This window comes from Ursus americanus, chromosome 18 (genome assembly GCF_024610735.1).
Source record: "Ursus americanus isolate L20-20 chromosome 18, mUrsAme1.1.p, whole genome shotgun sequence".
Taxonomy (NCBI): domain Eukaryota; kingdom Metazoa; phylum Chordata; class Mammalia; order Carnivora; family Ursidae; genus Ursus; species Ursus americanus.
Window position 1 is genome coordinate 4,046,553 of NC_142144.1, and position 27,609 is coordinate 4,074,161.

Here is a 27,609-nt window from a genome sequence, read left to right on the forward strand (position 1 = left end):
CTCTGTTTATCTAACACTCTAGAGGGATTTTTGTGCTTATTCGGTCCTGGCTGCCCGGCTTTCAATATCGCTTTGACAACCATTCTGCCCTTCTCATTAATTTTAAACAGTTAAAACACAGGAAAAAGAGGAAAAAGTTTTCATTATTAAAGTGCTTTACTTTTTAATAACAGAGGATTCTGTCCGCCAGGGGAAAGGGCATCCTCGCTAATTTCACATTCATATTAAAAAAAACACACACACACAAGGAAGGTGACAGTTGCGTTGCTGAGGTGGCTTAACGAAAGGGGGGCAGCAAAAAAAAAAAAAAAAAGTTTGCATTTCACATCAGTTAAAAGGGTAAAAAAAAAACAAAACCCTTGTTAATGACAATAGCAAATGTCCACTTTCATAACACAGCTCCTGAGTGACTTTTCTCTTGACATTTGAGTGGATAAAACCCTTAGGGGGACCATGTACTATGAAATCAGCTAGACTGTCATCAACCAAACAGGTAGCAGGAATGATGTGACGGAGCTAAAAACATTTTCAGGTTGTTAAAGTCTCTATTAATACAGAGAGGGACGTCGTCGACCCAAAGAATGAGGTCTTTTTCTTCTCTCCCCTTTGTTCTTCCTCTGGTAGCTTTAAAAGTGGAAGAGACTTGGGAGCCTAGGTTAGGCACAGGGCGCTAGACACAGGCGTGGGCACCCTGTCCTCTGCGGGGTTTAATGGAACAGGGACTGGGGCTCACACAGTCTGTCTCCTGGTGACCCACGTACACGGTGGGTGTTGGTTACTGTAGAGACTAGCAGCATCTCTGAGAGAATCCATGTCTTTGGGGAGACATATTAGCCAGATTGAGTTTGGAGAATCTGGGTTCTTTAGATCTCAGTTTCACATTCAGTAAAAAGCATTCATGTTTGTTTTAAGACATAGGAAACAGGGGCACCTGCCTGGCTCGGTCGGTAGAGTATGTGGCCCTTGATCTCAGGGTCGTGAGTTCAAGCCCCACATCGGGCTTAGAGCTTACTTTAAAAAAAAAATAGGAAACAACACTCGGTTTTAGGGGGATGTGAAGAAAGGAAATCTTTTCTCTGGGATTTTTGAAGAATGAAAAGGATATGATTTTTTTTTTATTTTATTAACGTTTTCCATCTGTAGAACTTTAGTGCATACAGATGTCACTCCTGACACAGGGATGGTTTGCTGCAGAGATCGCGGGGTCATCTCTGAATGTGGTGTAAAGGAACACCCCACTCCTTCATAGGTCCCTGGCATCCAGCACAGTGGTCCCAGGCTGAAAGAATGGATCTGAAACACTGCATGTCTGAGCCTCCCTAGGAATGAGGGAGCATGCTGTGAAATTCAAGGACAGGCCAAGTTTTAGGCAGGCGCCTGTGGGGCATTCTTAAAGATAAGGTCCCATTGTTCCTCTGAGGAGCGTGGGGGGAGGGGAGATTTAAGGCCTCGGTAGGACACACAAGTCATGTGAAACCTGCCTGTGTTCAGTGATGTTTTTAAATGCCCAAATTGGACTCAGAAAATTCCAGAGTCTCCAGTGGGCATTCATTCTGAACAAGAGGCCAGGAGGACGAGTAAGTAGGTAAACAAGTAAATAAGTAGACCCGATCTTCTCCCTCACAAAGCCATCGTCATCTTTGCTTGACTTTAACATCTTTATAGCCCCCGTTTTTCCTCTAGTAATATTGAAAGGATTACCCTTGTTGGCCCCTCGGTGGCTACCGGGTGATTTTACTGTTATTAAATCTATTATAAAGTGCTTCATTATTCCTGACTCTGACTCTGTCTCTTCTTTAATCCTTCCGCCACCCTCCCAGAAATCCCGTGCTGCTGGCCCCCAGGAAATCCGAGAGCGAGCCACAGTCTTGCAGACGGTATTTGAAGATTACGTGCACTCCAGTGAGAGGAGGGTCTCCTGGGCAAAGAAAGGTTGGTGGATTTCGTAGGTGCTTGTGGATGGATAGCCCCCAGAATGCTGTCCCCACCTCCACCTGCACGCCCCGGACGGGCTGAGAGGCCAACGGGGGGTCTCTGCTCTCCAGCAAAAGCCTTCAGTCTCCCTTGTTCTGCAGGGTCTGGAAGCAGGCACGGAAGGCTTTAAAGCGATATTAAATGCTAATTTTATCCTTCCCCATGTTTCGCACAAATGAGGCTTTATCTTGGCTTACATAGAACTAGAACTTTGACCCAGTGACTTGGATCTCAGGGATCCATTTTTGTCTTTCTTTGAAAACTGGATAGACAAGATGTGACACGTCAGCAGAGACCATTGTAGGCATGGAAATTAGAGATGAAGGTAAGGACCGGAAGCATCAGACCTAAGCAGTCTCAGTTTGGACATACAAAGGAAGATGAGAAAGAACAGTTCTAAGGGAGGACCCTAGACCTTGAACCCAATTCCTTGGAAATTTATAGGAGAGCTAGGTGTTCATTTAATATTCAGGCCCTCTTATCGGATAACTTGGCTCCTGGGATCACCAGGCATTAGTGGGGGCTCAGCAGTTCGCCGGAGCACTGAGCAGAGCATGCGGGAAAGGGCTTAGAACAGCTGGGTGTTTCTTGCGGCGGCATGCTGTGCGTCATGGCTGCTGACTGTGTCGCCCGTGCCAGTGAGACGCAGTCCATGCTGGGGGGCCCTGGCTTCTTTCTGGTAGTTACCTGCTATTTTGAGAAGAATACCAGGCTGGCTTACCAGTATGTGAAACACCACGGTATCATCTTTTCCTTTTATGAATTGAAAATTAAAAAAAAAAAAGTCATTCTTTTAACAAATAGTTCTTGAATTCGTCACTGTTCTAGGTGCTTGGGATACATCAGAAATCAAAACAGAAATCCTGACCTCTTTAACATTCTAGTGGGGGAGCAGGCAGCACAGTAAAAATAAATAAATAAATAAATCTTTTTAAAGATATTAAGAACTATGGAAAAAGCAGAGCAGGTAAGGGAGGTGAAGGGGTAACTGGGCAGAATGCATTTTACATAGAGGGTCAGTGTGAGCCCTGCTGGGAAGGCAGCACCGGCAAATTGCGGGTCACACACTGCTGCGACAGGAGGGTGTGCCAGGCCCAGAGGAGCTCTGGGGGGCAGGGTGGCCACAGGAGGGGAGGGCCCCGCACAGCCGAGGAGGCTTGCAAGCTGTCGGGGACTTTGGGGGACCCCAAGGGCAATGGGGAGCCATTGCAGGACTTGGAGCAGAGATTGGTGTGGCCCACAGAGGTTGGAAAAGATGGCCAGTGTGAGAGTAGACTGGGGGGGCAAGGGCGGGTACTGGGGGACTGGTTACAGGCAGTTATGGTCATCGGGAAATCAAGAACAAGAACGGGTTAGTCGGCAGATGTTTTTGAGTGCCTACTGTATACCCTGGCACACTATAAAAGCAGCCCTTGGTTGTTGCTGTCGCACTGGAACAAATCAGAACTACGCGAGATGAAAGATGAAGTCCCAGTGATGGCCCCATAACCACGGATGTATAATTAGCGTGTATCCTTCTGGACCGCTTTCTCGTAGTACCCTGTCCTCACATTTCCCTCAAGTGAATTCAGCAGTTCCTAAGGGTTTTCCTCAGAACCTACTTTTAGAGAAGTCCCGGCACACGCCTCTCCAGAGGAATAGATTATTTGTCACGGCGTAACTACAGACGTCGGGCATCTGTTGACGGGCCCGGTGAGCCTGCTGGGTGGTGCGTCACGAGGCGCGGGGCTGCAGGCTTTCTGGGTTAATAGCAAAGCGGCGATGAAGAGAAATCAGTCAAGGCCACGCCGTCATCTGCGTCGTCGGTTTTGAGGTCAGAGGTGTTTTGGATCTCCTGGCGAGACCACGACTGCCTCAGGGGGTCTGGTCGGCAGAGTGAGGCTGCAGGAAGGAGTCCTTAGAGAGGGGGCTTTGGTTTTCGGTCGTCGTCGTCACCGCTGATGTTGGTCATGCCAAGAAGCAGGCAGAGTCACTTGTCTTCTCTCTGAAGGATATCGGAGTGGGGCCACTCTGCAGTGTTGAGGCACCGGGAAGTGAACAGGCATTTTTCTCCTCTGCTAATTGATTTCCACATCAGATCGGTGGCAGTCTGGGAGGAGGCCGCTTGTGGTAGGTCTCAGCCGCTCCGCGCCTCCCTCTCCTGGTGCTCAGCGTGCCGAGCTGGGGGGGGGAGCATACACATAAGCGGCCCTGCAGACGTGTTGAGTTCACGATACTGCACCCCACAAGTCGAAACTATCTTCTGTGCTTCCATCTGCATATGCAAATTCCCCACTGCTGACGTGCCTCCCTTTTATGCCATTTCAGAGCCCACCTCATGAATAATTAACAAAGCAGCTGGTTTTTGCCTTTATGGCAGAAAACTAGTTAGAAACTGGGCCAAGTATGCATTTGTTTTCCTTTTGCCTTTCCTGACCCAGTTATTGTTAATAACCAGCGTTTAATTGTTGTCAGTTTCCAGAAGCAGTCACCCCTTCCCCTCCTCATTTCTTGCCTCCTTTAGTTAGATTCAAGGGGTTAAAAACTGTGGTAACAGAAGTTTGAACTCCAGACTCCTGAACAAAAGTTTCAGAGACTGGAGTCCTTCACCTGCAAACCACCGCTTTCCGGTGGTGAGGCCCCTCCAGTTTTCCAGGGCCGCATGCGGACGAGTTGTGCATGGACTGGAAGGGCCGCTTCTCAAAGTCGGGAACACCCAGACCACTGATGACAGATCAGCCCCTCCCTCAGTGTGAGTGCAGGTAGGCAGGTGCCCGCGCCTTTACTCTGCACAGGCGGTCGTCCTTCTGGGTGAGGGGCGGGTTTCTCTCCTGTCTACCTCTTTGATCTTAAGTATCATCCATAAGATACTACTATTCCTGATCAGATGGCCAAGAATAAATCTGATTTTAGGAACAAGGACGAAATAGACTTCCCTTCGTCGTCTCCCTTATGGCTGTGAGATAGGAGCCTGTGACTCGAGCACGTGCTCTAAGTGGCTACAGCTTCCTCCGCCATCCCGGATAAATGCCCTCTTTCTCTGCTCTCCACTCCTCTGGGCCCCACAGCCCTATTCCCGCCACACGTTCTCGACACTGCCCCTGGGAAGCATCTACAAACAGCTTCTGCTGAAGTTCCTGCTTCCCTGAACCATCCAAACACGGGAGGCCATTCAGGGATGTGAGGACAGCCAGGTGTCGCTGGCCCAGTGAGACAGGAGCCTTGAGGACAAGGAGGGTTAGTAAAAATACGCAGCGTGAAATGCTGCCTGAGCAGTTGTGTGGGGAGAGGACACGTCTGCCATTTCTTGGCAGCTCGTTACGCCTGTAGAGCTGTTAGCTGGGCACCTGCGTCTCCTGGGACAGAGCCTTTCCATCCTCAGCACTGAAGTTTGGTGCAGGAAGAGGGGGCTGACGTGCTCATGCGGGAGAGCGGTGTGCATGAGGAGGCCTGGGCCGGCCTTTGGGCGACTGAGACTGTGAAGGGGCAGAGTCTTGGCCTTGGCTTGGTGTGGCTGCAGGCGGCTTTGTTAGACCACGAGTCAGGGTGGAGGCTCAGGAAAGGGGCGGGGCGGGGCGTGGGGGAGAAGAGACCCGTACCCCCTGCGGCCGCGGCAGCCGGGCTTTCCCGAGGACTGGAGTATGTAGCTCCGTGTCTGGAACCTGGCGACAGAACCTGCAGACAGTGTAGACCATGTGAAGTGTTAAAGATTTCCCCTGAAAAAGCGAGTCCCCAGTTATTAAAAAGGGGAGTAAGCATGGATTTACGAGAGGGGTGCAGAGGAGTTGCCTTGGTTATTATTTCTCATCGATTGGGAAAAGGAGTTCACTTTACTCAGTAAATAGAGCTTTCATGGATTCCCAGGATCCTTCCAGGAGCTGATCTGCTAAAATGACACTTTTTATTACTGTTCATAAACGCCAATCTCCAGGTGCTGCTGGGATATTACGTTTAAGCTGTGGGCAAACTTGCCAGTCCAGTGGCTCAACAAGCAAGGGCGAGAGAGGCTGGTGTTTAGCGCCTGCTTTTCCATGAGATGAGCAGCGCTGGGCTCCGGCTTGGCCAGTGGAAGAGCGGGGCTTGGAAGGAAAATGAGCGGTGATGGGGTTAGGGCCCCTTCAGAGCCATCCCCTCCTGCCCCGTTGCAGTGAGAAGAGGCAGACACTTGATTTTCATTGGAATTGCAATATATTCAAGGGGGACTGGGCGTAGGAACGTCTCTCTTTCCTCAAAGGAATATCGAGTCAAGGTGTAGCCAGAGCTCCACGCTCCCAGACCATGTCTGCCTTTTCTCTGGCCAGCGCTGGGCTCTAGAACAGGGATGCCTTCTTCTTCACTTTAAGACAGGACTGAAAGCTCCAGGATGCGGTGTCGGACGGCCATCCCTAGACTGTTGGCAGTTCTCAAGGGAGGAACTGTTTTGCGGGCTGTTTCAGAAATTTAGTAATTGCCTTCCTCCTTTTTAAAATTCTGTTTTTATTGCCTTTTTTATGCAGTTTTCAAATGTGTAAGAAGCACTGTATCAGTAAATCTTAGATGCTTTAGAATGAATTTGGTTTTCAAATCCCAGGAGTCCACGAAGAAGTAGCAGCCTTCCCTGTGGATGGGGCGCTGGAGGCGGGGCTTGGGGCGAGCAGCCTTACCGCGGTAGTAGCACGGCTTGGCGATAAGCAGAATGACAAGCGCGGTAAAGCCTTTGGAACCTTTTGAATTTGATGACATGTGCTGCATGTATTAGCTATGCAAAAAATAAATGAAATTGAATTAAGAAAATGTTTTCCTAACGTAAAGGTCTCATGATCTCGAAGAAACATTGACCATGTTTCTTCACTCATTCCGCTTTTCATTCATTTATACAACAAACGCTTACCAGCTGCTTGCTGTGTCCCAGCTACTATGCGAGGCCCCAAGCCCGTCACGGAGGAGAAAACGGGGCCCCAGCCCTCCAGGGTGAGGACGCACTGCACAGTAAAATCTGAAAATAGATTGGGTTTAGTCAAAAGATGCTTGTGTTCTATAGGCTAATATTTTTGAGGAATTAAAAAAAAATACACAAGTATAGATTTAGGTGGTTCCTTTATATGGTGCTGTCCTGGGTGTGTGTCACGCGTTGCCCAGCAAGATAAAGTGGGCAGGATAGCCATTAGGCCAGGGCACGTGGCGTGCTCCGAGCCTCCGTCTTGACCTCTCTGACCCTCATTCCCTCCCAGCTCTGCAGGCCTTCATCCGAGCGTATGCAACTTACCCCCGGGATCTGAAGCACATCTTCCATGTCCGGTCGCTCCACCTCGGCCACGTGGCTAAGAGCTTCGGCCTGAGAGATGCCCCCCAAAATCTTAGTGTCACAGCTTTGAAGAGAAGGCAGGCAAACCTGAACAGGTAAGCTGAGCGGAGTTTGCGCTGTGACCAGTGGCTGTGCGTCAGGTGGGTGTGGGGAGCTGTGCACACCGCGGCAGCAGGGGGTGGTGTACTAGGCTGCGGCGTGCTCTGTGTGCACTCTTCTGTCTTTGGTTCTGGTGGGAAGTTATCACCAGTGTCTGCCCCTCTCTCAGCATATTAAGTGCTTGGAGCAAGAGGAAAAATACCTCATCTGAATGTTTTTAAGGCACCTGCAGAAATGCAGTGGGGTCTCCTGTCGGGTCCAGAGGTCGTGGGGATATTATTGGGGCTGCAAGACAGACCTGTTGGGCTGTCCTCACTGCCCCCCAGCAGAGTGACTCTGGGACTTGCGGGAGTCAGAGCTTCAGATGTGCCGTGGTTCACCCTGGAAAACCTCCAGCGCTTGTACGAAAACTTCTGGTGTTTTCTGTGAAATTTGCCTGGCCCTGTCATGGTGAGATGCGAGGAGCGGCGCATGGGGTTCCGGCTCAGCCCCCTTCTCCTGCAGGCTGGCTCTGGGGCCAGCGCTGGACTCCCTGCACCGCGCCGCTCTCCTTGGTGCTGCGCACACGCAGGGGCATGCCCCCTCCCTCCCCTGCCTCAGAAAGCAGGTTCCGTCCCAACTGTGCAGAGGTCCTCTGGAGGAGTGTGAGGAGGGCTGCCCAGCAGCGTGAAGCCTGGGCTCTGAGTCCACCCCCACAGTTTTATGAGGTCCTGAAACTCCACAAAATACCTTTGCAAAAGTTCTTTCTCTCCTCAGAGACAGGGTGTACTTTTAATACCAACCCCAGCCCCTTGCAGGAACCAGAGTACTTTGGATCCATGGGCCGCTTTTACGGGGAATTTGTGTAGCACGTGGATGGAAAGGATACATTGAACAACATTTGGGGGGCAGTGAACCCTTGAATGCTCTGGACAGTTATTTTGCATCGCACGTCATTCTTTTTGCTTATTAATTGCAAATGCCAAAATCCACTTGCCCTGACTCCCGAGAATCTGCGGGTGTGCCACACTTGTCCTGCACGTTCCCGCACAATGCCTGCTTGCACGTTCACCACCACCCCCCTTGTGGGGGCCTGGTTTCTCTGGAGCGCAGCGACGAAAGGGAGAGAGGGCCATCCAGTAGAGGGGAATGATCGCTGGCCCCGGAGGCAGAGGACTCGGACTTGGTTCCAGCTCCACTGCGGTGTGAGCTGCTGAGCTTTGGACCGCGTCTCTGCTTAACTTCCCAGAGCCTCGGCTTCCCCAACTATAGAAGGGAGGAGGAAACCGATGCTCTTAGCGATTTCCCAAGACTATTTTGAGAATCAGCCTGAGGGTGGGTCGTACAGATGAAGCACCTTAGAACAGAGACCTGGAGACTAGGTGGGTTAAGATTCTGGAACATCCAACGTGATCTGCTCAGGGACTTGGCATCTACAGGGCTGTTTGTAATGGGTAAAATTTGCCTAATTCTAATGCCGGGTTTGGAATTTTCCAGATAGTTGCTTTTTTTTCCCTCATATTAATACCGCTCATATAGGACCGTACTCCAGTCATTCTGTGAGGCAGGTCGTTCTCCTCATGGGGCTGTTCAGCCGTGCCCAGACAAGACTAAGACACATCCAGCTCTGGTGTCTTCCAGGCAGTATCGAGGTGCAGGGCTGCCCCTGCTACGTGTTCTGGGCGGGGCTGCAGCCAGAGGCTTCTCTGCCCATCTCCCAGAAGGAGAAGACGCCTCACATCTCCTGCCAGTCATGATGCCGGTGTGCTGGAGTTCGGCTGCTCTCCTGGGACTGGAGGTGGCTGGTATCTCTCCACGCTGACTTCGATTTTGAGTGTATGAGGCGTGTGGTCAGATCTGAGGGTGACCTCCTAGTGATCTGGAAGCCAGGCCATCCTGCCACCGTCTCTAAGGTGTTGGCACTTTGAGAAGACAGGAATGCACCTGCCAGTTGATTACTGGTAAGAAACACATATTTTGCTGACTCCCTTCCCCGCAAGTAAATATGGTCCCAGTGATTCCATTGTTCGCAGCCGGTCTACCTTTATGACTGGGAATTTCATTAGCAAGTGTTAATCCAGATAGCAGCTCTTCAGACCGGGGTGTCCGCAGCTCTTCCCCAGATCCTGGAAAGAGGAGCGGCAAGGCAGGGAGGCCATTGGGAGGGGGACTTGGAGCCAGCATTGTCCTTACCTTGAGAAGCCGCTAGGGAGAGAGCAAGCCGCCGCCTCCTGCTTCGGCCGACCCTGCTAGCAGATGGGCACCAGGACTACTATACCCCTGTGAGCAGGGGATTTAACAGGGCTTTATTTAGGGAAGAATGGGCTGATTAGCCGATAAAGAGCATGTAAGATGGTATGGGGCAGCCTTTGATGTCTGGCTGGCGCAGCAGGGAGCCGGGTGGTGAGTGACAGCAGTGTGTCACAGGATTACTCCGCCCGTGACAATACCGCTCTCTGTTCTGGCCATGTCACCACTCAGTTACAGCTACTTTTTGGGTTGTTATGCCCTTCTTTTGAAGGCATTTCTCTCCACACTCTCACATCCTCCCACCCCACCCCTGCCTCGCTCACGCAGACGGGCACTCGGGGATACAGTAGGCACCTTTTTTTATTTGGGGGAAATCTTGTCGCTCCTGCAAGAAGAATGACTTTGCAGCTAATCTGCACATGGACCGTATAATTGTGGTCAGGGTAAGCGGCAGAGAAAACTTGACAGATTTTCCACACCTCAGTCAGGGCTCAAGCAAATGCCAGTTGCTGCTTTTTGAGCACTGGAAAGAAAAGTCCATTAAAGCCCACAAAGTGCAGAGAGTTATGCTGTGGCCACAGTGATTGTTCTGAGCTCAGGCGTCTCTGAAATCCATCTGTCAAGAAAGAGAGTGGTCCCTTATGTTTCGTATGGGTGGGTCAAGTACTAGCACCAAATTCGCCAGATTATTCTGCATTCCACTTGATGGGGTTTACTGCCTAGGATAGGGTTATGTTCTGCGCAGACCTCTGATACCTGCAAACCAAATCATCTCACGCTGAGCAAAATCCTGTCTCACCTCGTCATGCACCGAACAAGGAGTTCGTCTGGGCGTTAGAAACGCGAAGCAAGGGCAGGTTAGCTCAGGAGACTATTTCCGCGCCACAGCAAAGGGAAGTTTTATCTCGTCTGTGTGCTTTTATTCCTTTACTTGACCACTGTTCAGAGGAAGAAATGATGTCCCCAAATGAGATCTTAATCACCAGGTCTGTGTCTACTTTTTAGTCCTTAGTTCTGAAAGGGAACACGAGATGTTTCTCCCCTGCGCACAAATACAGTCATAGTTACAAAACTCTTCTGACACCTACACACAGACCTGCCAAAGCAACCCCCCATCCCAAACCCCGACACAGACATGCACACAGGGAGTCGGTGCTGGTGGTAAAATATTGAGCGGCCCCTTGGCGACATCCGTCACAAACTCGGCATTTCCCCCTGTGAACTGCAGTTCCGATTGGAAGCTTCAGTTCAGCAGTTGCTTCAGCAGTTGCTTCGGAGAAGCAAACGGAACAGATCTTTCAGAATTTCCATCTTCCCAGGAGACACTGAGCCCCGGTCCTGTCTGCTGCGGGAGGGTACAGTTGTGTTGTTTGCCAGGGTGTCTGTGTAGGCAGTCACACACGAGCCGGGAGCAGGCACGCCATGGAGGGCTCTGGATCCCTCACCTGTCTGACACCGTGGAGAATGGTTCAAGAATAGAACGCCTTGCGGTGTCAGCACTGCCGTGACAATACGGAAGAGGGAGTCTGCTGGTTTTAAGCACCCTCTCTCGGGTGAGTTCTATGCTGGAACCATGAAAGGGTCTTCTTCCCCAAACAATTTAGTCTGTAGCTACCGAAGACTTGTGTACCCCTGGCTTCTGCCACCTGTGTCTTTCTGATGTTTTTCTTAGTGCCTAGAAACATCTGGGACATCGTCTTTGTCAGTAATCCAGTAACTATGCTCTGCTGTTGTCGGCTCCCTCCTCTTAAAATTAGCAGAGGAACAACAGTCTGAATTGTTGACTCTTCTTCAAAGAAATGCAGTGTTTTATTCGTATACGTTTTCTCAAACCAGCCTTGTTACAGTGTCACCTGATCTTACCAAGCAGGGAAACAGTCTGAAATGAGGGAGCTCTTAACCCTGACTACTGGGTCTGCATGCGCGTGCGTGGCCAGTGCTCAGCAGGCTGTGGTCAGTAATACGGGTACGTGGGGGCTGGCTCCCCTGGGTCCTGGCCTCGGGACAGAACCAACAGCGCCCAAGCACCACAGAGCATTACCTTAACCTCTCTCACCCCCAGAGTTCCAGACACAGTGCGTTCTCTACAGGTGAACATCCTCTTGGAGAGGGTGCTTGCTAGACTTTTCCCATGTGAAGGATCACAAATGCTTTATTGCCGGAGTTTAAACTGGGGGTTTTGCATAGCTCCATCTGGGGCATTTTTCCGTTTTGAAGGCCTTTGCCCCGTCACTTGCTGTGATTCTCACCCTTGACTGTTGAGTAGTTGTTAAATAAGTACCGAGGGTCCCTACTGACTAGTACTCTAATGCCCCCCCCGCCCCGTGTCTTAAAGGCCGAGCAAGGGAGAGTCACACAGTGATGAAGGCTCAGGACTGAGCTACTTACTGTTTTTGCCCTGGGACAGCTGACTCAGCCTCCCTCTGCCTAGTCCCCTCGGCTCCCAAACAGGGGAGCTGGAGCTTCATGGTGCTGTCACGGGGACCAAGCCAGGTGAGGAGTGTAGGGCATTGACACGGTGTCGCATGTGAGCACACGGGAGCACTTGTTGCTGGGGGACGGCAGCGACAGTACTGGTGGTTCTTTGCACCCGCCTTCCCTGTCCCTGTGAGTGTCCCTGCGATGGGGAGCGGGAAATGTGGCTAACGGTCAGCTGTGCAGCACCCTTGAACTTGTCTTATCAGGAACAACCTTGAAAACGTGGAGCTGGTCCTTTCTGAGACGCACATTAAGAAGCTGCAGCTGTACCTCCCTGTAAGGCAATATTCTCGTCATTAGGAGCAGCTTGCCTGCCAATTTTTATGTGGCATTTACAACCTCTCTAATATCACTTAATTAGCTGAAGGCAAACCTGGAACCTTGCCCACTGTGAAAATTTTCTCGATTTCATTGAGCCAATTATTCTGTAAAAAAGACAGATTGGCCAAACATGAGATCAGAGGCTAGACAAAGCCACGCTTGAAAATGTGGGGATCTCTGTGAGAACCCCCCCACCCCCTGCATGTGGGCCGGATTTCTCCTTATCGGGTCCAGAGGAGCATTCAACATCATTGACTGCCCTGGCCACCTTGCACCTCCGCCGCTTCTCGAACCCTGCCATGGTCAGTGGCAGCTCTCAGCCCCTCACCTTCCTCTGGCATTCTGGAGTAGTCTGCGGCCACTCTGCTCCCCTCTGACCTGTGCTCCAGGCCGAAGAGCCTCCACAGCCCTCACCCATCACCCTTGTGGCCAGCCTTTTGCTGGGTCTCATTGCTCTAAAGACTCAGGCAAGTGACAACAGCAGACCCCTTCTTCCCAAGGACCTGCATTGTGTGGCCCCCATTTTCCCCATTCTCTCGGGGCCTTTGCCAAGCACCCTGAGGGCCTGGGCCTCTGGCCCGTTTCCCTGGCTTCACAGGTGGAGGAGGCCTGGGGATCAGCCCACAGAACATGGGGACAAGCTGGTTCAGGAAGGTCAGATCACTCAGCTTCGGCCTGAAGACCAGAGGGAAACAGCTAAGGACCGCTGGACAAAGCCTTGAGGACAGCTGGTGCACGTCCTGAGGAGCAAAGGACTAAAGTACCTGCTCTCAGACTCTTCCTGGGGAGCTGTATACAATACAGATGCCCGGGCCCCCACCCAGGCGACCGTGGTTCAGGAAAGCCTGAAGTCATGAAGAGTGGGATGGAGGTGGTCGAACTTGACAGGTCTCTAGACCCAGGTCCTCGGACTAGGTGATGGGGTGTCCTTAACACAGAAGGACAGTGAGGTGCTGGCTAAGTGTGTGTGTGCTCTGAATTGGAGGCGGGATTAATCGATGATAATTTAACGCAGAACCTGGATGAACTGCACTGGTTGTAGGTGGGACTGACACCGACTGGCTCACTTTGAAGTCCACAGTGGATTATCGCTTTGGGACATTTGTACTGAGGAGAATACACTCCTGTATCTTGTCCAGACTGTGACAGGGACGGGAGAAGTACTGTGGAAAGGGGCCGGGTCGCTTCTGGTGGAACACACGACCCAGGCCACAGTTGTCGCTCAGGGACTGTGTGTTGGCGAGTCCCGTGTTGGTTTTGAGCTCACAGCGTTGCATTCTTAGGCGGCTCTGGGTGGGTGGCCTGGTGTGGGCACAGGCTCCAGCAGAGGGCTTGCCCCCTTCCCCTCAGCTCACCCGGTACAAGCCCAGTCTTCATTCCCTTCCCTTCTCGCCGGTCAGGGGCTGTGGGCCCTGCCTGTCAGGGCCCTGGCTTAATTATAGCCGTGCACATGCAGCTTTTTACATTTGGCCTTTTGCTTCTACCACTATTTTTTTTCCCTCTGACACCATGCAATTACCAGCCCTGTGCCTCCTCATGAAACAAACACACCCTCATCCCCACCCGGCTAATGAGGCGATTAGAGGGATTTCACGGTGACCTTGCTCTTCCTCCACACCTGGGTCACCTGCAGACAGCGGGGACCACAGGGTGTGCTTTCAGTCAAGCAGTCAGGGCCGACAACAAAGGACAGGAACCCAGCCCGCCTCTCCTGGGAGGGTGCTGGGGCGGCCACGTTCACTGTTGGAGCCTTCCAGGCACCGGAGTTGGAAGACGGGGCTGGCCCAGCGCGACTTGGCAGACAGCAGTTGAGGCTGCATGCAACAGGAGACTGCCCAGCTCTTCGTTAGACTGGCCTTGCTCGGAGCTCTTCTGGCTCATACCACTAGAGAAATAGAAAAGGATGTGCTAGGCCCCAGCTTTCCCCTCGCTACACATGGTTCAGTTCGTTTTAGTCATCCTGAGCCCCTCCTGGGGTTGACTCACTCCTCTGATCTGTCCCCGTGGTCTTTGGGCTCCTTTCCTGAGTAGGCGGGTGTGTGTCCCCCGCTCCTCCGCACTCTCCTTACTTCGATGAGGCTAGAGCCTTTGCATCCTGTTAGGACTTGAACGAAATGACTCCAGGTCTTTTTCAGACATCCTCTTCATTCTGGCCCTGATGTTACAGCAACAGTCCGAAATGGAGAGTAGGGTCTTAACTGCTTAGTAATCCAGAACAGGGAGCACCGCCGTGGAGCAGCCGCGTAGGACTGTGGGACTCTTCAGGGCTTCTGCGTGCCCTCGGCTGTGCTGAGTCCACATGCAGATCCCACGGAGACTTCACCGGGGCCCTGTGACCAAGGCTGGTCCCCGGTGGCCCGGGAGGACGTGGGTGGGCCTGGTCCCACGGCCCCGAGTCTTTTTAAAAGAGATCCTGGAGCCCATCTCTGAGCACTTGGCTGCTGCCTTGTGTTCCCTTTGTGGAAGCTTCCAGCTTCTAGAGTTGATATTGGACAAAGTGACAGGTATTTGAAACTTGCTCTAGATGTTTTTCTATGTGAGCAGGTAGTTCACATAGCAGAAGAAACAGACTCGAAGCAGGAAGTCATTGGGTTTAAAACCAGCAGAGTAGCAACCGGTGGAGTGGGTGGTAGAAGCTTTGCGTTTATGGGGCAGTTACCTCAGAAGATCTCTGAGAAGAGGTGATGACAGGGAGGTTCTGGATCCCACTTCTTCTCTGGCTTCCTTCCGGGTCTGGAGGCAGAAGGGTGCAGTGCAGTGGGGAACCTGGAGCCGGCATCAGATGTTCCAAGCTTGATCCCAGCCCTGGAAACAGCGAATCTGGGCCGTGGGGGCCATGGGGGCCGTGGGGCTGTGTGGAGTGGCAGAAGGTACCGAACGTGGAGCGCCTGGCCTAGAGCCCATGCCGCTTTCTCCCACCGTCCCACTTCCTCTCTCTGAGTCTGTAAGTGAGGGATGAACACTTCGCGGAACCTTCCTGAGTGCTCCCGCCAAAGCCTGCCCTTGACCCTCTTGTTGCGTGTCTCCTCCATCCGGAAGGCCTCTGCTCCAGGCCTCGCAGCCGCGTGGGCCCGCCACCTCCCCGGTGGACCCTGCTCTCGCTATAAGAGATCCTGGAAATGAGTCCCGACGGACCACTTTCATTTTTCCCCCCTTTGGTCTTTCCACTCTCTGGTCTCTGTGAGATTCAAATGCTGAATGTGCATGATTTGCAAACACAAAAATACAAGGTGTTGTTATCGTTGATCAAAGCCATCGCTGGTCCACATGACGTGTGTCAGATATCTGATGATGGCTCCTTCTCTCCCGCCTTTCCTCTTTCCCATACTGTTAATAACAATAACAGTCAACATTTAATGAGGGCCTTCGCAACAGGCACTGTGAGAGGCGCTTTGAGTCATTAGTTCACTTAATCCTTTTGTGAGTGAGCAGACTGGCAAAAGGAGAAACCGGGCCTTGGTCGGACTTAGAGAGTCACACAGCCCGTGCGTGACGGCGCCAGGATCCTTCCCCTCCGAGGGGCCAGCTCTGCCCCGTGGCGCCACCCCTGGGCCCTGCAGCCCCAGCGCCTCCAGCTGCCCGTCGGTCACACCGTTCCTCTGGGCAGCTCTTCTCTCAGCCCAGGTTCTTTTCTAAATCGGGCTCGTCAGACTCACCAAACACGCAGCAGAGACCGGCCAGCACAACGAGGACGGCGATCATACCTCTTGGTCCGTTAATGGTAAGAGCCAGGAGCGCGGCTGCCGCTCATTGCAGGACTCAGCACCGGCCAGGCTCTCAGTGCAGGGGGTGGGGGGCGGCTGTGTCCTGCCCCTCACAGGGCAGGGTGGGGCTCACACGCACCCAGACCTCCAGGCTCATTCTTGCCATGTCGGTCATGCTGTGGCTTCGATCGAAACTGGCCAGCTGGGTCGCTGCTTGCTTGCACTTGGATAGTTCAAACCAGCCAGCTGCTTTGCTTCAAGAGCAAGACGTGGCCTGTGCCCCCGTTCTGTCTCACCTTTTAGCTGAGGCCCGTCCCTTTGGCCTGCTAGGGTGTAGCAGGTGCTCTGTCATTCTGTGTGTTAGCTGTCCCTGCAGGCTGCTTTTCATGTGCAGATGTGATAAATATGCCTCGTGATCTCATCCGAGGCATCCATAATAACGCCAGACAGGACGGCCCAGAGGGCTGAGCTCTGGGGTTCGGTGCTGAAATTCTGCACCGAGCTTATCAATCTCAGGCAGCATTTTCAGGATCTAGTCCTACTGGTTACAAATACCCATAATTGTGTCCATGTCTGCTTGGTACTTCTCCATCTTGATATTTTCACAGAGAACTAAAATGTGTAAAGCACTCTAACATGCTCGTAGGCCTAGATGTGGAGGCACTTTCTGACATGGGGGAGACTAAGCTTGGAGAAAGCTCTTGACTCCACGGGGACATCAGCTGGGTGAGGGGCAGAGCTGGGATTCCAGCCGGGGTCCTCAGGACTCCGTCTTCTACCCTTTCCTTCCCCAGCCCTGCCACCCTGCCCAGTGACGTCTGTGCCTAAGTCCCAATCTCTAAACATCATCTCTGTCCTCTCTTTCATCATGCCTGCTCTGCCAGGTGGCAGATTGATCACGACGTCAATGTATCGATCGCCTGTGACCAGTGTGGCCTGGCGGCACGCCCGCCCTCACCCCAAAGCTCAGAGCTCCTGTCTGCTTTACACTGGGTCTTGTTCTTGGATGTAAGGCAGAAACCGCCTTTTTATCAATCCCTGTGTCCACAGAGCCACTCTCGGGGATTTTTCTGCAATGTCCACTGCCGCAGCAGGGCTCACCTGGAATGGGGTGTCTGTTGGGGCCCTGGTGGTTTCACAGAAGCTAGTGTTGGTTTGATCCGAAGAAATCACAAAGAAAGCATCCCTTATAGGGCCCACCTGCCAGCTTACATCTCTGCCGAAACAGAATGCAAAGGTTAAAGGAGTCTTGATACAGTTGCTTTTCCTTCAGTGACCGTGGAAGGTTTGGGTTTGAGAGTGTGTAGGCTAAACTATCATCCCGTGCTGGCTGATTCCTTACCTGAACCACTTTATTGCACCAGAGGGACTGCTTGTCAAATTCTCCCTGGAGTTGTTTGTTCCTCTTACTGTCATCTGAGAGCCACCAGAACCCCGCTCAGACATTGCTGCCTTTTCTTCATCCGTAAGAGCAAGGCGGAAAGTAGAAACTTTGGAGTCTGCCTCAGGCCACCTGAAAGCATCCCTGTTTCCTACCAGGATCACTTAGCACCCAGGCTTTTCTTCCAGCTGGGGGGCTTGCTTCCCCGCTGCCTCCTTGGTGGGGGATCTCACCGTGGCTCTGGGTCATTGGCTTACATGCAGAAGGTTTCAGATCACAGAAGTAAGCACACTTGACTACTCTTCCACCTGTCTGTCTTTCTTTCTTTCTTTCTTTCTTTCTTTCTTTCTTTCTTTCTTTCTTTCTTTTTTTTAAGATTTTATTTATTTGACAGAGAGCGAGATAGCCAGCGAGAGAGGGAACATAGGGGGAGTGGGAGAGGAAGAAGCAGGCTCCCAGCAGAGGGGCCTGATGTGGGGCTCAATCCCAAGACTCTGGGATCACGCCCTGAACCGAAGGCAGACGCTTAACGACTGAGCCACCCAGGCGCCCCTGTGTTTCTGTTTTAAGAGAAAAATCTCTCACAAAATCAAGCAAACTAACAGCCAAAGGGAAAGAGGTTTTGATAAGTAAAGATTAAAATAACTTTGATATTTCAGCATAGAGCAAATTTCTACCATTTGATTTTTTTCCCCTAAAATAAGCACACTTTTTTCTGATTATAAAGGTAATACATGTTCGTTGTAAAAATCCAGGCAATAGGGAAAAGCTTTAAAATCACCCATTAGCCCACAATCCGAGTTAACCCTGAATCACATCTTTTATGCCCTCAGACTTCCTCTCTGGGTGTACATATTCAGGTCTCTTTACACGTATAATGAAACCGAACAAATTGTGAGTTTTTAAACTGCTGTTTTTCACCTAAGTTATCCAGCCATTACACTGAAGATGCACGTATCCGCGGCTCCAAGAGTGTCTGAGATGTTGAGATAACACGAATGTTGTCTTGGTATTGAAAGTATTTCGGGATGCCTGGGTGGCTCAGTCCGTTAAGCTTCTGACTCTTGGTTTCAGCTCAAGTCATGATCTCAGGGCCGTGGGATCGAGCCCCTCACTGGGCCTCGTGCTCAGCATGAAGCCTGCTTTAGATTCTCTCTCTCCCTCTGCCCCTCCCCTTATAAAAAAATTTCACCTAAGAGACTTCTTGTTTTGATAACAACTTAACAGCACAGTGATTAAGTGTGCAAGGCACAGGGTCAGATTTTCGGGGCTGAACCCCCAGCTCCTCTGTCACCGGTTTGTGACCCTGGGGGTGCTAACAGTACCTGTGTCATGGGGTTGGTGGTGAAATAAATGAGTGAAATGCCGGTCGAGTGCCAAAAACCGTACCTGGCGTACCCTAAGTGCCACGTGAGTGGGGGTAGTAGAATTATTATTAAAGTCACACGGCCAGTTCAAAGGCTTGGATTTGACGTGTTTTACCTTTAAATCCCTTCACCACCTGTGTAAGTGACATGTTGTAATATATTTGGTAGACCTCGTTCATGTTGGCCACCATCATCGTCACCATCTCTTCAAACGTCACCTGCAGGAAGTGTTCTGAACGTCAGGAGGGGGGTGACGGGTGCATTCCGAGTCCCTGGGGGGCAGGTTTATTGTCCAGTGACTGTCTTGGATAACTGGATAGCTGTTGGGGAGGAATCGTTAAACCGGAAGAAAATCCGGATGGAATTAAGGCAGTAGCAGACTAAAAATATGCTTGAGCGTTTTTCAGTGCAAAGATGCGGAGGACTTTTCGTAAGCCTGATCCTGAAGCGGGAAAAGAAAACATTGCTTGGCTTGACAGTACGTAAATCGAAGAAGATAGAGTGAAACACTGTCCCGGGGAAGGACACCACTAACACAGGCCGGAGCTGGAGTGGCTTCCCACCTGGGCTGGCCCTCTGTGAGTCTGTGGATAAAGCTGTGAGGAGGTCCTGAGGCCCCTCTTCTGCAGCGGTCACCCTAATGGGCATATTGATTTCCTAATTAGGCTGTGATTTCACCTTATTGGCAGTGAAAGTGGCATCTGCCCGTCCTGCCGGGTAATCCAGCCTGGTGACCGAGGGGGCTCGTTCATCCTTCACTACAAGGGAGCTCCCTGTGGTTAGATAAACTGATCTGTTGCTTGGTAACTGCAGGATTATGCGGGTGGACCGGGAAGTCCATTCGAGAGGGGTTTGAGTGTTTGGAGGGCAAGGAGGGCAAGAAAGTTGGCGAGGCCCTGGGAGAACTGCAACTTGGCAGGAGAAGGAAGCGAGAGCCCACGTGGGCCCGGCGCAGGCCTGGGTTGAGAACATTCCACCTTCCCATCTGTACTTTGCCTTCTCAGCCCTGGGCCTCAGAACAAAGGCACAGCAGACAGCAAGCTGGCCAAGGGGGAGGATGGGTCCTGCTGCTCCGACAGCAGGGGAGGCTCCCGCGGGGTGACCCCGAGGTCCATGTCCTGAGGAAGGGGTCTGGGTCTGAAAGATCAAACCCTGCTTGCTCTCAGGACCACCAAGAGCCTCGGAGTTTGGGTTTGGGTTCCAGGTGGAAAGTACATTGACTAGAATGAGATCATAAAATAGCTAGGATGTTTTGCGATCACAAGCTCCAGGCTTAAGCGGGACCACCGCCAAGACGCGCTTTCAGCAGTGTCCTCGGCCACAGTGTGGACTCGAAGCTCCTTCAGAAACATGCCCACTCGGTGGCACACCGTACCCAGCAGACGGGGCCCTCTGCTGCCCCGAGCACCCAGCTGTCCGTGTCTTCGAAGGGACAGAGTGTGCATGTGCATCTGGCTGCCTGTGTGGCGCCTCTGGTGGCGGGGGGCATGGCGCCGGGAGCCCTCGGCCGGAGCGTGCCACTTCCGCAGGTGGCGCTGGCCCTGTTGGCAGTTAGGGCATCCGTCGCCCGATCGGGTGCTGGTTATTTAGTTTGCCTTAGCAGTGGCAGGAGCAGTCTCTGATGCAGGAGAGCCTATGCTGGGGAGGATATTTTGACTGAAATTTTACATATTTTGAAACTCAGGTGGTTATGTTTAAAATTATACACTTGTGAGTACCTGGCTTCAAAAGGGGAAGAGGCAGCATTTCTTCCTGTCAGAACCTTTTCACTCCGTCTGTCATGTAACCCAACTAAAAATAAACTACGAGCCCAAGAACTGGCAGCCTTCAGTTTGGAACAAGTTGAGTGCTCTCATGAGCAGGCCTGGCTCCCGCCGCTTCCCACCCCTCTCGAGCCCCCCCTCCCCAGGTGCGGCCTTCCGCCAGGGACAGCAGGCCACACTGTGTCCCATCCCACCCCCCACCCCCCACCCCGCAGGGTCCATGGAGTCAGAATGAGTGCGCTGTGGGAGAGGAGGTGAACCAGAAGTGCCCTGGCTTGCCTCCTAGTGGCCTTGGGGGGACTTGCTCTGCCCCTCTGGACCGCAGTTTCCTCATTTCTAACCAAGCAGCCTTGGCAGGTGGCAGCCTGTGTGTCTGTCTGTCTTAACCCTACGACACTGTGAGCTTGTTCTGCAGTTCTAAGTGTCCTCCCCATTGTTCAGATGAGGAAGCTGGAGCCCAGAGAGCCTTGTTCCACGTCATTCAGCTCATGAGCAAGGTTCCAGGCCAGGCATCTCCATCAGCCTCACTCTCCTCTTCCTCCCCACCTGCTCCTTCCTCCTCGGCCATCCAGATTCAGCCCTCATTGTTCCCCTACAGCATCCCTGTGTGACCACAGGACTCCCCCAGGTCAAATCGTGGTATTGGTCACCCTTGATCCTGCTGGGCCTTCCTGAATGTCCGTCCCGGGACCAGCAGCCTGGTGGGAAGCACGTCGGCTTGAGTCCCTCTGATGTGTGTTTGCTTCTCTGCTTCTGCACCTGTGAGCTAGATGGTCCTAGGCAAGGTACGTGTGCCCCTCCAGAGCAGGTTCCCGGGCTGTGAAAGGAGGGTGCAATCACACCTCCCTCGTCCCGCCGACATGATGTGAGATCAGGACCTGGGAAGCACTGCCCTCTGTACCCCGCATCTCACTGAGTGCTGTCACGGACGCAGCCATGCACCCTGGTGATAAACTCTAACCCTTAAACACTGGCTCCTCATTATCCTTGCGTCTTCGTTTTTCCCAACAAAGGGTGAGTATGTTTCCCCCCGTGTGTCATGGTAGAAAACCGGGCTCTGCCTGTACTGCGGACTTAGCCGCCCCGGCCCTGCACCAACAGGCGTGGTTGCCTTAACCTAGATAGGACGCTGTCACACGATTCTACAGCCTTTCATCATCTGTTTATTAGCACAACCTTAGTCCTGTCGCTAATTCTTGAGTTTTAAAGGAGTTCCGTTATGTTTATTTTGACCACAGCTTTAGTCCAGTTGAGCTCTGATTATTACAAAGAAAATGTTGTAACTATAAGTCACAGAGGGTGACATGTGCCTTCTGTAAAAACCCCAAGACACCATATTACCCTAAGACCCTGCCATCGGGGGGTTGAGGGAATGGCCTGCGTGACACTATGGGTTTCTGTTATTGTTTGGTTAAAATTGTGTCTCGGGAAACATTTACTCTTCCATTTTCATAATCATTCTTCCTGTGCACAATTGAACTTCTACAAATTTCTCCCTCTGATCTGATCAAATGGTAAGGCTGCTGTCTCTTGAAAACGGTTAGTAGTATTCAATGTCTGAGATGGATTTTCAGCCTTTGGCACTTACTTTCCGAGTGGGGTAGGCGGGGAGACCCCCCCGAGCCACACGCACGTCTGTGATCCGTGGAGAGCTGCTGGGCCGACACGTACCGCGCTGGCCCACCACACCCTGGGTTTGGGGTTCTTGGGTCAGAAATACTTACTAGAGTCTCCTCAGTCAGTGAAGAGGTGAATGTGACTGACCCCAGCTGTCTCTGTTTGGCCCCGTCGCGGGGGAGGCCGATCGCTTGGAACTACATGGGCCTCACTTGCGGGGAGCCACCGGCGAGCTCCCACCGCTAAGTGTGGTTGAGTTTTAAGGCGGGTTTATTCCCCCCCCCCCGCCCGCCGTCCTTTGGCAAACTGCTGTATCATACATTTCATTTGCCATCAGAGTGTGAGTGTGTATCGTTATTTTTTTCCATGAAAACAACATAGAACAAAGCCTCACTTTTAAAAATGCCATGATATTTTGCCACCGTTATGAAAATCTGTCAGCACCGTATCTAATCTTCTGGTGCATCCAACAAGCACTATTGAAGGGACTGTACTTCTGTTAATACAAAAATGTCAGTTCCACAGTCTCGGAACCAGCTGCTCTCAGCCCCTTTCCAAATGGGAAAGAAAAAAAATAATAAAGTTTCTTTTCCCCTCTGCTGTTACTGTTCTTCAGGGCTGACCTTCATAAGAAGACCCGGAGTAAACACCGCCTTGCTGAAATCTTGCGTTCGGAATACTCAAGTGGGATGGAGGCCGGCGTCGCCAAGGTCAAAAAGCAAAAACAAACACGCAGAGCCCGGCAGCCAGCCACGCAGTGCTGTCTGTAACCGGAGCCCAGCCTCGGCTGTGGGAAAAACTAAGAAACGCTCCCCGTGAAGCAGAAAAACCCAAAAAGACTTACTGGGGGACAACAGGACTTGCCAAAAAAGTTTTCGTTTTGGGGGGCTTGGGGGTGGATCCTGGAGGCCTCAGAGGCCTGGGCTGATGTCCTGTCCTTGTCAGGACCTTGTGGGAAGTAATGGTGCCACTTTTCCCTGAAGACGACGTCCCTGACCCGGGGAAGCCACCGCCCTCATCCGGGCGGGGGCAGGGGTTGGCGTTGTGTAGCCGAGCCGGTTAATTCTTACCTTCTGTGAGGTAGCTTATACTTTGTATTTCTTCCACCAGAACCGTCTTGGCCTGCAGTTTGCAGGTGCCCCGCGAGCTCGGGTGCGGGCCTGGTGGTGCCGGCATCAGCAAGGGGGCCTCTTCCGGCCTCGGGACAGGGTTCTGAAGGAGTCTCAAAGTTTTCAGGAGCTGCCCTATGTCAGCTCGTGGATTAGCATGCATTTTGTAAAATAGGATTTTAAAAACTGGAATGCAGTTTGCAAAAGTGAGGAAAAAAAACATCGGATCATTTTCTTGATGTACCAGTGCTTCGTGTAAAAGGACTCGACAGGTTTGGGGGTGGGTCACAGGCTCCTGGTCCCGTCGGCGGGCTGCTGCTCCAAACCCCACATCGTAGTCATGCGCTTGGCTGCCCCTTTCGTGTCCAAGGAAAACTTCTCTCACTGCTGATGGATGTACTGGTGCCTTTTCTGTTTATTTTTTTTTTACTGTTGCCTTTGAAGTCAAAGGGCACCAGTCTGCTGAGTCAACGTTTTCGCCCATCGAATCCCACCTTGTCCTCAAGTCTGGGGTCTGGGGTTCTTTGTAGTGTGGCCCAGGCCTCAGCCACCCCTCCCCTACTGTGTTTCCCTGGGAGGTTTGAAAGCGCACCACCACCCCCACCCCCCCCACCCCCACCCCCCACCCCACCCCCACCCCCCGCCAGCAGGGCTTACTGATTTCCCAGTAAGTGTCAGATTGGGATGCGGGAGACTCCAGAGGGGAGTCTGCCCGTAGGTGCTCTGTTCGCTCCACTTTCCTGTTCTCTTTGCCGCCTTCCTCCTCCTCCAGTTCCTGCAGCAGGAGCTGAGGCCCCACTTCAGTACCCCCTCCAGATCCACAGGCACTGAGTGGCCGGGAGCGGACCCTGAGAGTTGCGAGGTGGGCCGTCGGCAGGGTCCACGGAGTGGTCGGCGTGCTCACCTCTGTCCCTCTCTGGTAGCCAGGGTAGGGGCGGTCAGCTGACACCCACACCAGAGGCCCCGGAGAGAGGGCCAGCGGGAGCCCAGTGAGCACTAATCCTCCACAGAGGGAAACTGTGACCTCCCCAGAACGGCTGTCACATAGCAGTTCACAGGGACGGTTGGTGAAATTTCCAACAACAATAGTAACGATAATAATGAAGCCGTGCAGCACATGTCAAGCCGACTTGGGGAAATCCGCCACCTTTCTTTTACTTCAGCGTAATGGTTCACAGGATTTGGATGAGAAAACGAGGCATCAAACTTTAGAGACAAAACCGAGCTGTGTGAGAAACAGGATTAATGCCAGTGATTGGGGAGGATCAAAGAGAAGCCCTGCTCCCCCCGCACCCCCATGTACGCATTCCAAGAGAGGTCCGATCCGGGTTCCGCATTCCTGGGGGAGCTGTGCTGAGTGTGTAAAGGAGGATAATTCTGAGGTGGAACTCGTGCTTACTCTGCTAACACTGAGGTGAGGGGCCCCTGCCATAGATGCTGTGTGGGCTGTTTCTAAGCAGAATCAATATATTACCCCCAGTTAATAAAGAAACATGGATTTAACAGATTTAAGGTTAATATTATCTAAATTTAAATAACCTTAAAATAAATCTCTTTCTCCTATTATGGCTCCTGACAGATTATACATTTCAAGCATCAATTAGGCAAAGCTTTAGCCTAATTCCACTGTACATATTCTAATTTCGTGTGTACTTTTAATCGTGCCTCTTTTTCTGATTTCCCAAACTTACCTATTTCTGGGTCGCAAGCCTGATCCCGTATTTAAAGTCACAGAGAATTTGGACATCTCATGGAGTGTTGCAGCCTAAACCTTTTCCCCCCTCGTGGGCTTGTCGAGTGCTTGTTTTTCATCCAAAACATCTTCGTGTTTGCAGCTCTTAGTGGCTGTAGTTCTTCAGAGGGGCCGTTCCCACGCACCGAAGGGCAGAGAGCCCTTGGCGAGGGCTTAAGCCAGCGCTGGTGCACCCGGCATCTTCCACTCTAGGAGCAGCAGAGAGCCAACCGGGTCTCAGCAAAGGACATTTTGACAGAGCCCAGTGGATTCCTTAGACTTTTATTTTTTTCCCTTTCCTGTAGTGAAGGGAGGTGAGATTCAGGAAGAGGGGAGTAAATGAGAGCCCCAAACTGCTAGTGACCTTGCTGGTTAGCGCCGCGGCCACTCGAACCCAAGCCTCGCTTCCGTGACACAGAAATTTAAAGCTTTTTCTACCGGAGAAGTGGCCCTGCTTGGAAAGGGCACTTCATGTGTCTTGTTAAATGGCCTGCGTGACTGTCTCACCTTCTCTCTTAATGTGCTCCAACCATGAGAGGAGCTCTGAGCAAGGCCTACCTGTGTGGGGGCGGTGGGTCACCCTTAGAGTCAGCTTGGTGCCTCAAAAATGTCCAGAGCCCTTGTAACGAGGCTCACGGGAATCTCAACTTCTTTAAACTTCGCTGCCCCGACCCCGCGGAGCCTGGGTTTGTAAGGGACTGGGGTGGGCCGGTGGAGGAGCAGAGAGGATGCCTCCCGGGAGCCTCTGCCATTGTTCTGCCCTCCGGGGGGCTTGCATTCCCTCTTTCTTTGTATTGTAAAAAGAGTTCACACCCAGCCCCAGGGTTGGGAACAGAGAAGCCAATTTAGCCTCTAAATGGGTGAGAGCAGAAGCCCACCTCACCGCAAAGGCTATGAAGTTATTATTACAGATGGGAAGTGCAGGACAATTTAAGATATCGTAATTATAAACTTGTAGGGAAGCCTTGTTCTTCATTAATGTAAGATATGAACTCGCCTCTGAGGTACAAGGACAATTACACAGTGAGAATGTGTCTGTGGTTTACGCTGCCGCTGTGTAAATGTGAGAGCGGTTGCTCCGCTCTACCTCCTTCCCTTTCACAAAATGAAAAGCACACCAGTGCAAGTTGTCCTTTGATAGATTTTTAATATGATTTTAAAGAGTTTTGTTTGGTCTCATTCTTATTCAATGAGATTAATTTAAAGCACTTATCCCCTGGGCTTAAGTCAATCCATGTAGGATTTCGGCTGGGTTTGTTGCGTGGGGGGGTTTTGTTTGCAGGAGGCTATGAGAGACTCCTTTCCCACTTCATTAACCCTGAGTTGGGGACAGTCTCCCCTCGCCCCCCACCACAGCCAGAGCTGGGGATTTACCAACCCCCATTCACATGCAAAAGAACTCGAAAGCCGAGAGGCTCCTTGACTTAATTAGCTGCTGTGCATTTTGCAAAATTAGAATAATACCCTCACCATCCCAAGAAAGAAAAGCGGGGGGGGGGGGGAGGCAGGAAACAGTAGCAGGGACCGTTGAGGGGGGGTACTTTAAAATTGCCCTCCACCCCTCCCCCAGGAGGCAGCCCTCTCCCACAACAATCCTGCCCCAAAACTGGAGGGGGCTCGACTTGCGGGGCCCCAAAACTTCCCAGCCCTGGGCCTGTCTACTGCCCTGAGAGTCTGAGCTGCAGGTGGTGTGTGGAGGGGAACACCTGCGCCCACCTCCCCTGAGAGGGAACGGCCTCAGGAGGTGACCTTGGCCCTTTGAACATGAACTGGAGGCCTGGAGTCTGGCTGGAGCCTTAAACCCCTCCTCCCCTGAGATCCTGGAACCGCAGGCTGGGGCATGGGGCGGACACCGGGATTCGGCTCCCCTCTCGGTCTCATCTCCGTACTCCTGGGGTAAAGGGGGGAAGTGAGAGGATGCCGGATTGTGGGGGTTACCGATGTGGCGTCAGGCTCCCAGCGAAGGCTCGTAGGGTCGTGGTGGCGCGGGCCGGAGCCGCCTCGGCGCCCGTGAGCGTCCGGAGCCCGAGTGCGGCCGGGGCATGGGGCGGAGGGGGCTGGTGGGGGGAGTAGCCTCGGAGCCCATCTGTCGGCCCTGTGCCCGGCGGGCCGGTCACCAGCTGCCGGCGCCCTTGTTGCGGCCAGATGAGCCGGCTCAGCGAGGGCACCGCAGCCCGGCCCGCAGTCGAGCGAGCCCCAGCGCTGACCCCCACTCCAGCCCCCGGGACGCTGGGAGCAGCAAGGAACCAGATGGAGAGGGAAGGGGGGTGGGTGGGGAGAGCAGCGGGCTCCCCTCACTGTAGAGACAGGAAGACTGAGGCCAGGGAGGGGAGGCCCCTGCCCGGGGACCCCAGTGAGTCCAATCGGGGCCCCTGCCCCCGACCACAGTGCCAAGGAAGAGAGGTGGACAAAAATATTTCCTTATTGAGGATGGAAAGAGGCCGAGTCCCAGGAGGGGGAAATGCATTTAAGGAGGGGTGGGAAAGAAGGGCTGAGCCCGGACAGGCGCGTGGTCATTTGTAAGAAGTTTATTTCGACATTTAAAAAAAGAGAGAGAGAACCCGAGGGCCTG

The 27,609-nt window shown here is 52.4% G+C and overlaps 1 protein-coding gene across 1 annotated transcript in view; it reads left to right on the forward strand.

Moving 5' to 3' along the window:
- Window positions 1–23,700, forward strand: part of DDX31 (DEAD-box helicase 31) — a 68,621-nt gene extending 44,921 nt beyond the window's left edge. Inside the window, 4 exon segments of the mRNA XM_045771289.2 lie at window positions 1,821–1,932; window positions 7,164–7,332; window positions 22,813–22,915; window positions 22,917–23,700. Coding sequence (XP_045627245.2) covers window positions 1,821–1,932; window positions 7,164–7,332; window positions 22,813–22,915; window positions 22,917–23,015 — 483 coding nt within the window. The 3' untranslated portion in view covers window positions 23,016–23,700.
- The last annotated feature ends 3,909 nt before the right edge of the window (window positions 23,701–27,609 follow it).